The 13,870-nt window shown below is 37.6% G+C and overlaps 1 protein-coding gene across 1 annotated transcript; it reads right to left on the reverse strand.

Moving 5' to 3' along the window:
- Positions 1 to 852: 852 nt before the first annotated feature.
- On the reverse strand, positions 853 to 13,812 carry flcn (folliculin). The gene is made up of 12 exons (XM_061716979.1): positions 13,398 to 13,812; positions 11,273 to 11,485; positions 10,318 to 10,464; positions 9,939 to 10,160; positions 9,657 to 9,823; positions 9,460 to 9,551; positions 5,776 to 5,939; positions 5,481 to 5,594; positions 3,266 to 3,389; positions 3,047 to 3,169; positions 1,947 to 2,049; positions 853 to 1,872 (listed from the first exon to the last, which is right to left on the reverse strand). The coding sequence occupies exons 2-12, from the start codon at positions 11,483 to 11,485 to the stop codon at positions 1,665 to 1,667; spliced, it is 1,677 nt and encodes a 558-aa protein (XP_061572963.1). The 5' UTR covers positions 13,398 to 13,812; the 3' UTR covers positions 853 to 1,664.
- Positions 13,813 to 13,870: the final 58 nt, after the last annotated feature.

Genomic DNA, 13,870 nt, shown 5'->3' on the forward strand with positions numbered 1-13,870 from the left:
TCTTCCTTTTTAAATTTTTTTTTTTTTCCAAATAAAGTGAGACTCCCATTCCTCGTCAAACTGGAAACAGGATTGCAACACCGCATAAGGCTAAACATGCAAGTCATTCCGTGACAGCTCTCGTTGGTCATTGCTGATAAAAACAGCTGCACAGATGTGTCAGCTTTCAGTGACATCTGATATCGTGCTCATCTGTGCTCACCCTTGTCTGTAATGTGTTGTTTTGTGCCCACAGGTTATGAGAAGCAACACGTTGCTTTGGATTTTACTTAGGTGTCAAGAGAGGCGTTAATTACTCATGAAAGGAAGGACGTATTTGTGTCAAAAAACAAAGTCCCATCTCCTCTGAAGGGAGAGTGAAGCCGGAGAGAAGCAGCAGGCTTTCGGCATGCAAAGCTTCAACACTCCCCGAGGCACCATCAACTCAAAACCTCTTGACCTGTACTATGTGTTGGAATGACAGATATAAATATCCAGTCACTGTGCTGTCTTCCTGTTCCATACATCACATACATATTGAAAGAATAATTTGTGAAGCTGCTAAAAATTATGTTTATGCATCTACTAAAGTAGCTTGCCAAATGAAATCCAGACTTTGGTTGAATGTTGAGTATCGTAATAGCAGAACTATTAGTCAACACATTCCTGTTTAAAGGAAAACCACAGTCAAGCCAATATCCACAAACTCAATATTCCCTCTCAATGTGGACTAGTGAGTTGAGTTTGACCTTTTTTTTTTTTTTCCTCTTCCTTTTTCTTAGCATAATCATCACATAGTTTGGGGTCAAGGAATGAAAAAAATACGTTAATAAAAAAATCCAACCTGATTTAAACAAAGCCGTATGTTGTTGAATTTTATTGACTTAAGTCTCCGAACTCCAGCAAAGCAACAGGCTCAAATTACTTTTATGAAAAAAAAAAAAAAAAAAAAAACAACCCCAGAGTGGATCAATGTGTGACTGGCTCATTAAGAAGCCAAAATCCTCCTGATGTGGTTGGCTGTACTGGACCGAGGCCTCGTTACGCAACCATTTTTGTACATTTCAGGACACAAGGAAAAAAACTAAAAGTCTTGTTTTACATCACTTGGGACTTATTGGCCAAGAGCCACTCAAACAATTGAGTGGGAGCTGCTGGAGAAACTAATCCCCTCCTCTACTACACTTTCACCCTTATTACTCTTTCCATTCACCACAAGATGGAGCTAGTTGTAGAATTAATAAGGAAGCCTGATATTAATCTATTTCATTTTTAAACATCAGCAAGAGTAAACAAAGTGCAAATGCTTTTAATAAAGTAATATTTACATATTAGTAAGAACAAGTCTAAGACAAGATTTCATTTGACAAAATATCCCCATGCATTATCCAAAATTAATCAATGGGTTAATCTGTGCAGGATAATCATCCGTTTTGTACACAATAGGTCTTTCATTACTTAAAAAGACAATAATGGATGAGCAAAATCATTCCTGTCATTCACTCATTGTTCTCTTTCACTCAACTCAGACTCCCAAACAGTTAAGGAAACTGTCCATTAGGATTCATGCTTGCTTCATTTAGCACTTAGATATTTTGCTTCAAATTTCCCTTTTTTTTAGCATGTCACCCCTCTTTTCAGCTCTCTTTTCTTTTCCCCTCCATTTGCTCCTCCTCCTCTCTTTGTCACTGGCTTAGGCTCCGTTCCCCTCCTCGGACCGCTGTCATTAAATGACTCTTGTAGGTTTTACTGAGTCCAGTCATCCAGTATTTGAGCAGCCGGACATTGTCCTCCTCGCTGGTCCCTGTGGCTCCAAGTATGGCCAGAACCTTCTGCGTGTCCTCCCTTCCTCGACCGTCTACTTTGGAGAACTTGAACAGCACCTTGACTTTACTGAAACAGAAATAATTCATGAGAAGAAGGCCCCCTCATGAAAACTAAAATAAAAACGAAGGAATTTTACTCACTTCATCCACTCTTCCTTCAAACACAGCAAGCAGTGAGACACGACATCCACAGACAAGTTCTCATTAGACAGAGCCACCTCAAGCTTGTTCAGTAAGGTTGGACCTGCAAGAAAAAGACAAACACTCAATAGTTTTGCAATCAATATATGTTAAATGGAAAAAAAACAACAACACGAGAGAAAGCTGGCAGAGAAAGAAAAATGTAACGACCACATAATTAGTTTCCTTGATGTGGTTCCAGATCCCAGGTTTACTTTATTGACAAATCACTTTACAGCTTAAAGATTAAATGCTTCTCTGTCTTACATCTTAATGAATGCATACATGAGTTCATTTAACAAAGCAAAACTCATAGTAATAGTTTTTGTGATGTCCACAAATAGTGGTACACATGCTTTTATGCCTAGAAAAGACATTACTTTTCCTTGTATTCTAAAGTACAGTATCATCTAGTGTCAGCTTCCATCTCTTTGAGTCGTCTTCCCGTGAGGCCAGGTGTCCTCTTATTGGTCAGATCATTAAGGTTCTTTATTGTCATTGTTCATATTTCATAACAATTAAATTACAGGTGCTTCATCGCAGGTGCTGGTCCCTCAATCATGATTTGATTATCATCTCATCAAACTGATGCAAATCAAACAAAGAGAATTGCTTTCACAAAATAAAATGATAAAGTAAATGCCACTTTGGATAACCTTAATCAAAAAACCATTTTTAAAAATTCTACATAAAAAAAAAGGACATAAATAAGTTAGTATAATTTCTCAGTGTCAAGCGCAAGACTGCTGCTAATGGGTTGTTTGAGGTGGGAAAAACTAGACAAACTAGACAATAGTCAAGCTTTCTGCAATTATTCCCAAACAAATAAAGTTAAATGTTAAACACCTGGATTGGAAACGATGCATTTTACACATTTTCGGAGAAACATCATCCGGGGGAGAAATACACTAAAATAAGTGAAAAATCCACTACCTGCGATACGATCTCTGAGTCGCAGCCACTTTAAGCCAGTGCAGCTGTGCCCCGATTTGATTCTCTTCACTTTTCACAACAAGGGTTGCGGGTGCATGTGGGCTGTTATTTAAGGCGTGGACACTCACCTCTGTCGGTTGGCTGGGTGTTTGCACTGCTGATCGTGAACTGATAAAGTGTGCAGACATCTTCACATAAAGCAGAGATTTGATGACCTCTGTCTGAAGTCACGTCCACCAGCACCGAAAACTCTACACGACAAAATAAAAGTTTATACTTCACTTACAAACACAAACTGAAATGCTGAAAGTGAAACTTTCCGCTCAGATCTGGAGAATGTGTTATACCTGAGGAGCTGACATGAGCTGGAATAGGCACATCGGGGCTGAGACCCAAGAAGTTGCACTTGTAGGCCTCTTCGTACTGAGAACTGTATGGCACGGAGCGCACACAGCCTACGGGAAGCAAAGACTGATAAGGACACAAACATTCAGATTAGAGACAGAGTCAACTAGAAAGCACGTTAAATTGAACATATATAACATGGTAAAGAAAGAAAAGCACAGGACTAAGTTATACAATACAGTGATTGTTGATTCTGTGATTGTAAATACTCAATTGTTATTGAAAACGTACAAGATGAAGAATTAGATCTTATTGTATTCACCATGTTGCACTGAACTGTTTTTAATGGCTGATGAAATACAGCCACATAAAAAACGAAGGTAAAACATAAAGTAGTGTGTTAAAAATGATGTACACTCTGTGAATCAGTAGCTTGCACAATCAACTTAGCAGCATTTTCTGCAAGACATTATCACTTTCACACATCACTGTAAAGGAATGTTGCTTTGTTTCATTCAAGAGAAGGGATTTCTTTTATGCACAGCTAGTGAAAAGTCCTGGCACAGCTTGTCAGTCAGGTTTGAGTTGGGACTTTGACAAAACACTGATCTTTTACTGCCATTCTGTTTTTAGATTTGCTGTTGTACTTGAGATCATTGTCTTGTTTTGACCGAGCTTTGGCTGTCAGATGGTTTCACATGTGACTCTTGCACAGTACTCGAGTTGTAAAAAAAAAAATCAGGGGGGATGGTGGATTTTACCAAATGGGGACAGATAATTTGTGCTGATTACAAATAATATAATATATTACAAATAATAGCACTGACCAAAACACCTGCAGAAATACTGCAGGAATGACATAGCAGCAGTTAAATGCAGCCTTCTGTAAGCTTTAAATATCCACTGGGCTTACATCAAATACATCAAAACACAAAAATAAAAACAGTTTTCTGAACTTATCGATATGATTATGTCCTTCACAGGATAAGTAAAATGGATCACTGCAAAAACTCAAAATAAGGATATTTGTCATATTTCTAGTTAAAATGTCTCATTTTAGTAAAAAATCTTATTACACTTAAAACAAGACTCATCACTGAAAAAAAAAACCAGTTTCAAGTAGATTTTCACTTGAAATAAGTAGAAAAATCTGCCAATGGAACAAGATTTTTTTGCTTGTAATAAGAAGATAAATCTTATCCCACTGGCAGATTTTTCTACTTTTTCAAGTGAAAATTTACTTGAAACAGGTGAAAATTGTCAAATAAGTTATTTTTCTGGTGATGACTCTAAATGTTGAAATAGCAGTAATACCACATTCATTGGGGAAAATAAGATAAGGGATGGAAAGGGGGGATGGCAGTTTTACAGGGGGGATGATTTTGACCATTTTTATTTCAGGGGGGGATGCCATCCCCCCTCATCCCCCCTCAACTCGAGTACTGCTCTTGCATACTTTGGTCATGTATGTAATATGAGCAAATGAACGTGATTGACCTCTTCTATCTCATTTCATGCACACAATGTGGAGTCAGACTTTGGCTCTGAAATGCTGGTTTCATGTATGTACAGATTTACGTTTGTGGGATTTTCCTCTCTTCCTTTGGCCAGTATCTAAAGGCAAATGGAGTTAAATTGGTGGCCCACTTTTACGGAAATGTAACAGAACGCCAGTATGTAAGAGCCTATTGAGTCAGTGAGTGCAAAGGTGCCAACATCCCGTGGCTGCAAAACAAGCTCTAAATATCACCCCTCCACCACAACGCTTCACACTTGGTGACAGATGTTTGTGCTTATACACTATTTTTGGTTTGCACTACATATGATGCGTTGAATTGTGGTCCACACATGATGACTTTGGTCTTGTCTTCCTTAAAAGGCAAAGATTCAGAAGCCTTGTGGTTTGATCAGATGCAACTGTGGTGCCATGACTTTTTTATAACGTCCATACCAGGGAAGACGGGCAAACTCTATTTTTTTTCCCTCTAGTGATGACTCTTTCTTACTGTAGAATCAGTTGGGCAGCTGTAAGGGTGGAATTTGTTTTCTGTTGTATAAATAATGTAAGTGTATTGGGAGACATTGTTTATTTCAGAGTTGGTTACAACCAGATTTTTTTCAAAGTATGTCCTTTTACATAAAGAAAGAGGTTGTAGTTTTTTCTTTTTTCACATTACTGTATACATCATCTCTGAACCATAAGGGACACAAGATTACCTTAAGCACTGTAAAAGCTGACTGGATGAACCCGGGTTCTGCACATCTCCATATGACCTGATTTCCCATGAGCACATGCCACGCTAGCTGTCGAAAGTCAGCTGCACCGATGACCTGCAATACGAGCAAGCAATAGCCTTAAACATACAAGTATATAAGATGACAGAATAATGAGAATCAAATCCTTCAATAAATATTAACCAACATGCATGAAATGAAGGCAGTAAGCTACATGTTCACTACAATAAGTTCAATTTGTTGTGATCAACAAGATGTTAAGACAATAGTAGTGTACCTGTCTTAAATGCCTCAGCGACTTCACTTTTGGACCAGGTATTTCATCTAATTTCGAGTCGTCATATCCAAAGTTGAGGCCCAGCTTGCCCTCTGATTGGTGCAGCTGCAACTTGGATCCACCTCCTTCTGCACCCTCCCAACAGCTCATTTCCTCCTCTTGCTCTTTTGTATAGAAATGATGACACAAAAAGAAAACGGTCATGTTTTCAAGCAGTCTCAATACTAATGCAGGGAATTTCCACAGGAAGTCATCGTGACAAAGGACCATCAAAGGTCTAAATCATCATTTATTTTCAGATTGCCATGTGGTATGCACAATGCCACTCAATGCTTATTTTTCGAACAAACTCATAACCTCTCACCCATGACTTGCTTAAATTCCTATTCTAACAGCTGCTGTTTATATGAGCCGGCACATGATAGAGCAGCACACCTACTATAGAATAAGTTAAGACTACTGAGTTTGTAAATCTGTGTGTATTTGTGCCTCCACTCTTATATACAGCCTCGATGTTCAATCTTTCACTGGCACTAACTCACAAAAAAAAGTAAATGGCTGTCATTCTTCCCAGTCACCAACCAGAACCCGTCTTTTTATCAACAAGGCAGGCATTCAGTTCTTTCTGAGGCGATTCCACATTCATTCAAACCAAGTACGATGTTTGTTTCTAGATACAAACGATTTGTGCAAAATATGTTTACTGATTATAAAATGTATTAAAAAAAATGTCAAAGAGTTATAGCTTTGGAAACAGTTATATATTGATCACTGAGTCAAAATAGGTCAAAATAGTTGAAGCAAACCAAATTTCACAGCTACTGAATCAATTACAGGGAAAAAAAGTTCAGCCTTTTTTGATACTCCAACTTAATTTGAGTCCAGAAGAAAAAATGTGTTGTCCTAAAGGGTGGATTTAAAGCTGACATCCAAGCTTTTTTGGAGCTTGTGATTACAGGCAGTACTCGAGTTGAGGGGGGATGAGGGGGGATGGCATCCCCCCCTGAAATAAAAACGGTCAAAATCATCCCCCCTGTAAAACTGCCATCCCCCCTTTCCATCCCTTATGTCATTTCATCAATGAATGTGGTTTTACTGCTATTTCAACATTTAGAGTCATCACCAGAAAAATAACACCAGAAAAATAACTAATTTGACAATTTTCACCTGTTTCAAGTAAATTTTCACTTGAAATAAGTAGGAAAATCTGCCAGTGGGACAAGATTTATCTTCTTATTACAAGCAAAATAATCTTGTTCCACTGGCAGATTTTTCTACTTATTTCAAGTGAAAATCTACTTGAAACAGGTGAATTTTTTTTTTTCCAGTGATGAGTCTTGTTTTAAGTTTAATTAGATTTTTTTACTAAAATTAGACATTTTAACTAGAAATAAGACAAATATTCTTGTTAAGATTTTGAGTTTTTGCAGTGATCCATTTTACTTATCCTGTGAAGGACAGAGTCATATTGATAAGTTCAGAAAACTGTTTTTATTTTTGTGTTTTGATGTATTTGATGTAAGCCCAGTGGGTATTTAAAGCTTACAGAAGGCTGCATTTAACTGCTGCTATGTCATTCCTGCAGTATTTCTGCCGGTGTTTTGGTCAGTGCTATTATTTGTAATATATTATATTATTTTTAATCAGCACAAATTATCTGTCCCCATATGAGAAAATCCACCATCCCCCCTGATTTTTTTTTTACAACTCGAGTACTGATTACAGTACACCATTAAAGAAATGAATCAAGTCAACACAAAATTTAAGAAAGACAGAGTGATCGTGGCGCTGCAGATGGGAGACTTAGCACTGACTCCTCTAGTATTTTGCTTTTCATATATATATGTGCACTGTTTATATATTGCTCCTAGTTTCTTGTCATAGTTTATATAGTGAAGCTGAAACCAAATGTCTTGTAAGAGTGAACAACTAGACTAATAAAGTTGATTCTGATCCTAGCTATTTAGAACAACTAATATCAACACTCTATATTCCAGGGTGGGGTCCCTTCAGGCGAGGGCCCAACAGATGCAAAATCACTTTTTAACTGACAATAATTGTATCTTGGATCTCAGCTTTAAATCCACCCTTTAGCACAACACATTTTTTTTCTGGACTCAAATGAAGTTAGAGTATGAAACATGTCGCAAAGCTTTGCCTTCCTAAAGGTTTTGAATAAAAAGTAATTTTAAGTTACCAGCCAAATCCTTTCATCCTTCAGATCTCAAAGAGGAGGAGGGAAATGCATGTATTCAAATCTTTTAGCTTCATGATTTACTTATCTGAATCACATAGATCTATACCTCAAATAAAATGTAATGCTTTTAAACACTTCCTCATGTTTTTGTTTTTGGACCCGTCACCCTGTCACAACTGAATGCCTTGCTTTTGCAAAATCTCACAAAGCTGGAGCTGTTAAGCATTCACTGCTAACCCCGAGCCTTTTGGATTAGATTAAGATTACATATACTTTATTTATCCCACACCGGGGAAATGTACTTGTCAGCAGCAACAGTATACAGTATTATACATAAAAATAAATAAATAAATAAATACATGATTAATCGGAGAACATGATTTAATCGGAGAACATGACATGAGAGCAGCGAAAGTCCCGGCTGATGTAAGAACATGGTGACAGTGCAACCTTCTGTCTATGATCCTCACATTTCCAAAGCTCTCACCGTCTGGATGTTATTACTCGTGATGTTGTCATTGACAGCAACGCTATTTCACACGAAGACTCATTTGAGAAGAAATTCGTTGTCAAAACAGACATCACTAGTTATGGACTGTCTACTTTTATAGATTATGTATATTCTAAGAAAGGTCCTCACATGGAACTGCACAGGGCATTTTCTTAAAATATTCAAAATGTATTATTTATGTATTTATTCACATATATAATTTGTATATAATTTCACTTCACTTTTTAATATGAAAAGTTTGTGAATATAAAGTAACTATGAAGGCTGTGGAAGATCCTTTTTCACTTGGAACATCCCAGTAAATCAAATCACACAATAGGATATGATATATTGATTGATATAATATCACCTCTGTACCTGTGAATCTTTTAAATCACTTTCTAAATCTTTACTAAAATTTTTGAAACTGTTATTTGGGAAGGCAATGTATTTGAGTGTAATGCTAAAAGGAATCACTGTGTTTCTGGTCCAGACAACAGAGTACTGATTGACGATGTGATTCAGACATACACAGGCTGTGAAAGTCAGACTAATGATGATGAAACTATTGCAAATTGTACAAACACATGACACTGGCTGACATCATCCACTATCAACAATACTAACCTTTCCCAAAGGGAATTGCCCAGGTAAATAATTATCTTATTTTTTTTGCCCGATTTCATTTAATTACCTAATGTTTTTTTGCTCAAGGTTTTTCCCTCCTAAAAGGGGAGTTTTTCTTGCCACTGTTTGGCTTAAGGCTTTTCTCCCACTAGGGGAGTTTTTACCTGCCATTGTTAATGTTATAATTGCTCGGGGGTTTATGTTCTGGGTCTCTGGAAAGCGTCTCGAGATAACTTTTGTTGTATTAGACGCTATACAAATAAAATGAAATTGAATTGAATTTTGCTGTTGCCTTTTATTCAGATACAGAGTAACATTAGATGGGAAAATAACAGCTCTGCTATGGAACAGTTAAGAAAGTCGGAACTACCTGTTTGCCTCTCTATAAGCACAAGCGTGTCCTCTGTGGGCGCCCCCTCGAGGAGCTTCTCTGTCAGACGACTCCCACAAGCCTTCAGCAACCTGGAGATGAAGTCAAAACCCAGATCAGCATGGGCAGGTAGCAGTTACAGATCTGAACAAACAACAGCTCGTCTGTCACAGTGGGACTTCAGTCAATTGACTGACCAGCTGAAAGAGGAGTGAAGGCTGGCCCAGAGATTGGGATGCTGGGTGAGAGAAGTTAGTGACCGGGCCGCGTTGCCACTCCTTTGGTGTGGGAAAACAGCAGGTGAAAATACACTATTCATCCTCATAGCTCGCTGGGGACAAACGCCTTGTTCACTGTCAAACACCTGATGGAAAGACAAATGGCAAAACATTAGGAGCATTCACAGATACATATGCCTAGAAGAGTATTTATTTACCCAAACTTGATCAAGGCATGAAAAGTCCGCCTTAAAACTTTACCTTTAGAGCAGTGCTTTGTAGGCTCTGTATGGTAAGCTTGAGGTGACGTAACAGGAAAGGCCAGGAATTGATGAGGTAGATCCTATCCATGGCTACCATAACAATACTGTACCACCGCTGAAACCCCCGGGCCAAGCTGTCTTTGATAAAGAATGTGTGTGAGAACACAAACCCCTGTTGCTCATCTCCGAAAAAAATTGGCCCTTCCCGCCCAGGACACACCTGAAGACAAAAAAGAGAAAATAACCTTCTGGGGACCAATGATTAACAAAACACACACAAACACCTAATTTATATATATATATATATATATATATATATATATATATATGTGTGTAAATAATTAACACGTATACACTGAGATGTATTCCCCGTTTACCTCACAACTGAGACTACGAACACATGCCTGGCGGACCACACTAAAGAGCTGAGGCTGTCTGGGGTGCTGATGGCTCAGGAAGCGAATGCCTGTTTCATCATCGATGCTCACGAAGCCTGGGTGAGATGCAGGTAGAGATCGACATCCCTGTCAGAAACAGAAAACAGGAAACTGAGAACTTTGAGGTGGATTTAAGGACAATGAGTATCAGCAAAATGAACAACTAGTAGCCTTTACAGGACTGTCTCAGAAAATATTGTGATTTTCTGTAATGCAATTACAAAAACAAAAATGTCATACATTCTGGATTCATTACAAATCAACTGAAATATTGCAAGCCTTTTATTATTTTAATATTGCTGATCATGGCTTACAGTTTAAGAAAACTCAAATATAATATCTAAAAAAATTTGAATATTCTGGGAATCTTAAACTGTAAGCCATAATCAGCAATATTAAAATAATAAAAGGCTTGCAATATTTCAGTTGATTTGTAATGAATCCCAGAATGTATGACTTTAAAAAAAAAAAAAAAAAAAAAAAAAAAAAAAAAAATTGCATTACAGAAAATAAAGAACTTTATCACAATATTCAAATTTTCTGAGACAGTCCTGTATATTCTCCAAGACAAAAATCATGTTCATGTTTTATTTATTATAAGTATCTCATAGCACATCTTATGAGCCTGGTCCTGCTCAAAGTTTCTTCCCTCCTAAAGGGGAGTTTTTCCTTGCCACCATTTGGCTTAAGGTTTTTCTCCCACTAGGGGAGTTTTTTTTCTGCCATTGTTTATGTTATGTTTATGTAATAATTGCTCAGGGGTCATGTTCTGGGTCTCTGGAAAGCACCTAGAGCAACTATTACAACTTCTGTTGTAGTAGACGCTATATAAATAAAATTGAATTGAATTGAAAATTGAATTCCGGTGACTTATATGTCCCCATCCTGTACTCACCTCACACATCTCTCCTCTCTGTGTAGTTGAGCTGTTGGCTCTCATAGTCAGCCCTTCACCCTCCCGGTCCCCGTCTCTGTCCCTGTCCCCGGGCACCGGGGCCCCTGCTTGAGATGAAGGGTCTGGGGATGGAGGGTGTAGCGCCTCGGTGCAGAACAGTGTCCGTGGGCCATGCAGCTCACAGAAGTGACAAAGAGCTACCAGAGCATTCATCTTAAAAAAAAAACAAACAAACACGTTTCCAGATTCAAAATGTGTTTAGTATAAATTATTATTTAAACGTGAACATTAAAAGTCAGGGGGCCACCTTGGTTTCCAGATAGTTAGAGACTTTTCAATAGAGTGGGGTTGCCAACTCCCTGAAAACTAAATAAGGGACACCTCATCGGCAGGGCCGGTGTTCTGAGATTTCTTCCTACCCATAATTTTTTCCTACTCGAGTTGACTGCGCATGCGTATAGCAGCAACTTCAGACTTCAGAAGGCCATAATATCCTGCTACCTGATCGCCGCGGAAAAGAAAAGGTTAGTTTCTTGTATTTTAATACTTTGTATGGACAGTATTTAATGCATATACGTTTGAGGGACAAATCAAATGCATGTCTTTATGCCTGTGTGTGAGTGAATGTGCTTTTCCAGCTGTATTAAACAGCTGGAGAAATTATACAGTTTTGTGCCAAAAGCAGTGATGGAAATCAACAGGTAGAGCAGGAAATGGACAGACCACCAAAGGTTAACTGCAGCATCCAGCAAGAAAGTTTGATTGATTTTATTTATTATAATTTTTCGCTACGGTAGGAAAACATTTTAGGTAGGAACAAATCTCAGAACACCTGATTGCCTTCACCTTTCCTGGCGCGGTGAATTTTTTTAGCCCCTTTTTTGTGAGTGAAACAATTTTTTAATTATTTGACTCAAACCTGAATTGAATTAGATGCATATTTTTGAATGCCATGAACACATGGAAAACAAATTATTATCCAGCAATTCACTTTAATACAAAATAACAAAATGAACTGAATAAAATAAGTATCTTTCTTAAACAGAAACCCGTCCTGCTTAACTTAAAATTGTATAAATTAATATTAAACAATAGAAAGAAAGCAGAACATCCATTCTGTAATAGTCAGTACTCGAGTAGAGGGGGGATGAGGGGGGATGGCATCCCCCCCTGAAATAAAAATGGTCAACATCATCCCCCCTGTAAAACTGCCATCCCCCTTTTTCATCCCATCAATGAATGTGGTTTTACTGCTATTTCAACATTTAGAGTCATCACCAGAAAAATAACACCAAAAAAAATAACTTATTTGACAATTTTCACCTGTTTCAAGTACATTTCCACTTGAAATAATTAGATCTGCCAGTGGGACAAGATTAATCTTCTTATTACAAGCAAAAAAAATCTTGTTCCAGTGGCAGATTTTTCTACTTATTTCAAGTGAAAATCTACTTGAAACAGGTGAAGATACTAAAATTAGACATTTTAACTAGAAATAGGACAAATATTCTTGTTAAAATTTTTGAGTTTTTGCAGTTATCCATTTTACTTATCCTGTGAAGGACAGAGGCATATTGATAAGTTCAGAAAACTGTTTTTTATTGTTGTGTTTTGATGTATTGATGTAAGCCCAGTGGATATTTAAAGCTTACAGAAGGCTGCATTTAACTGCTGCTATGTCATTCCTGCAGTATTTCTGCAGGTGTTTTGGTCAGTGCTATTATTTGTAATATATTATATTATTTGTAATCAGCACAAATTATCTGTCCCCATATGATAAAATCCACCATCCCCCCTGATTTTTTTTTTTACAACTCGAGTACTGGTAATAGTGCACATTTTTAATGCAATAACAAAAGTGCAGAAAGTCTGTAGAAAACATCTAAACATATTTGTGCCTCAAAGGCCATGACTGTAGCTACAGTTGTAGTAAAACAGAACAAAATAACTTATGAACTTCAACAGCTCAATGCCATTTTCCATTGGCATTTTATGACCATTTTTTGACTCTCACAGTAATACAGGACAAAGTGCGTCCCTTTTCAGCTCCATACATATAAATACAGAACGATTCCGTTTTTCAAGGGACTGCTGTCAACCCTACAATAGAGTCACAAAGTCTTACCTTCAGATAAGAGCCGGCTCAAACCACTGCTGCTTCAGCACATCCGTGACTCGTACTGCTCGAAAACATTGACAGAAACCGTCGTGTAAACCAAAACTGAATCGGGGTTTAGTCCTATTTCGAAAAAGGCACTATTTGATTGAATTAAAATGATTTTTCTTTAACACTTTCTTGTCTCTCTGCGTGTAACTGTTAGCAAACAACAACACAGCGGTCACGTGACGCGGAGTCATGCGCTCCAGCGCAAATGACACATACCTGCACAATGAGCTCATTTTCCTTCCAATTTCAACCGTTTAATTCAATACTGTATATCTCACATTTTAAGGTGATAGTAAATTCTGATACATATTTCCTTTCTTTGATTATATTTCCAAAATCAGACTTGTTGTAACACGATCAAGGTACATGCGTATAACCTAGAGATAATTTGGAACTACATTACCCACAATCCCATCTGAGGAAAAAGGCGT

This window comes from Cololabis saira, chromosome 3, assembly GCF_033807715.1.
Source record: "Cololabis saira isolate AMF1-May2022 chromosome 3, fColSai1.1, whole genome shotgun sequence".
Taxonomy (NCBI): Eukaryota; Metazoa; Chordata; class Actinopteri; order Beloniformes; family Belonidae; genus Cololabis; species Cololabis saira.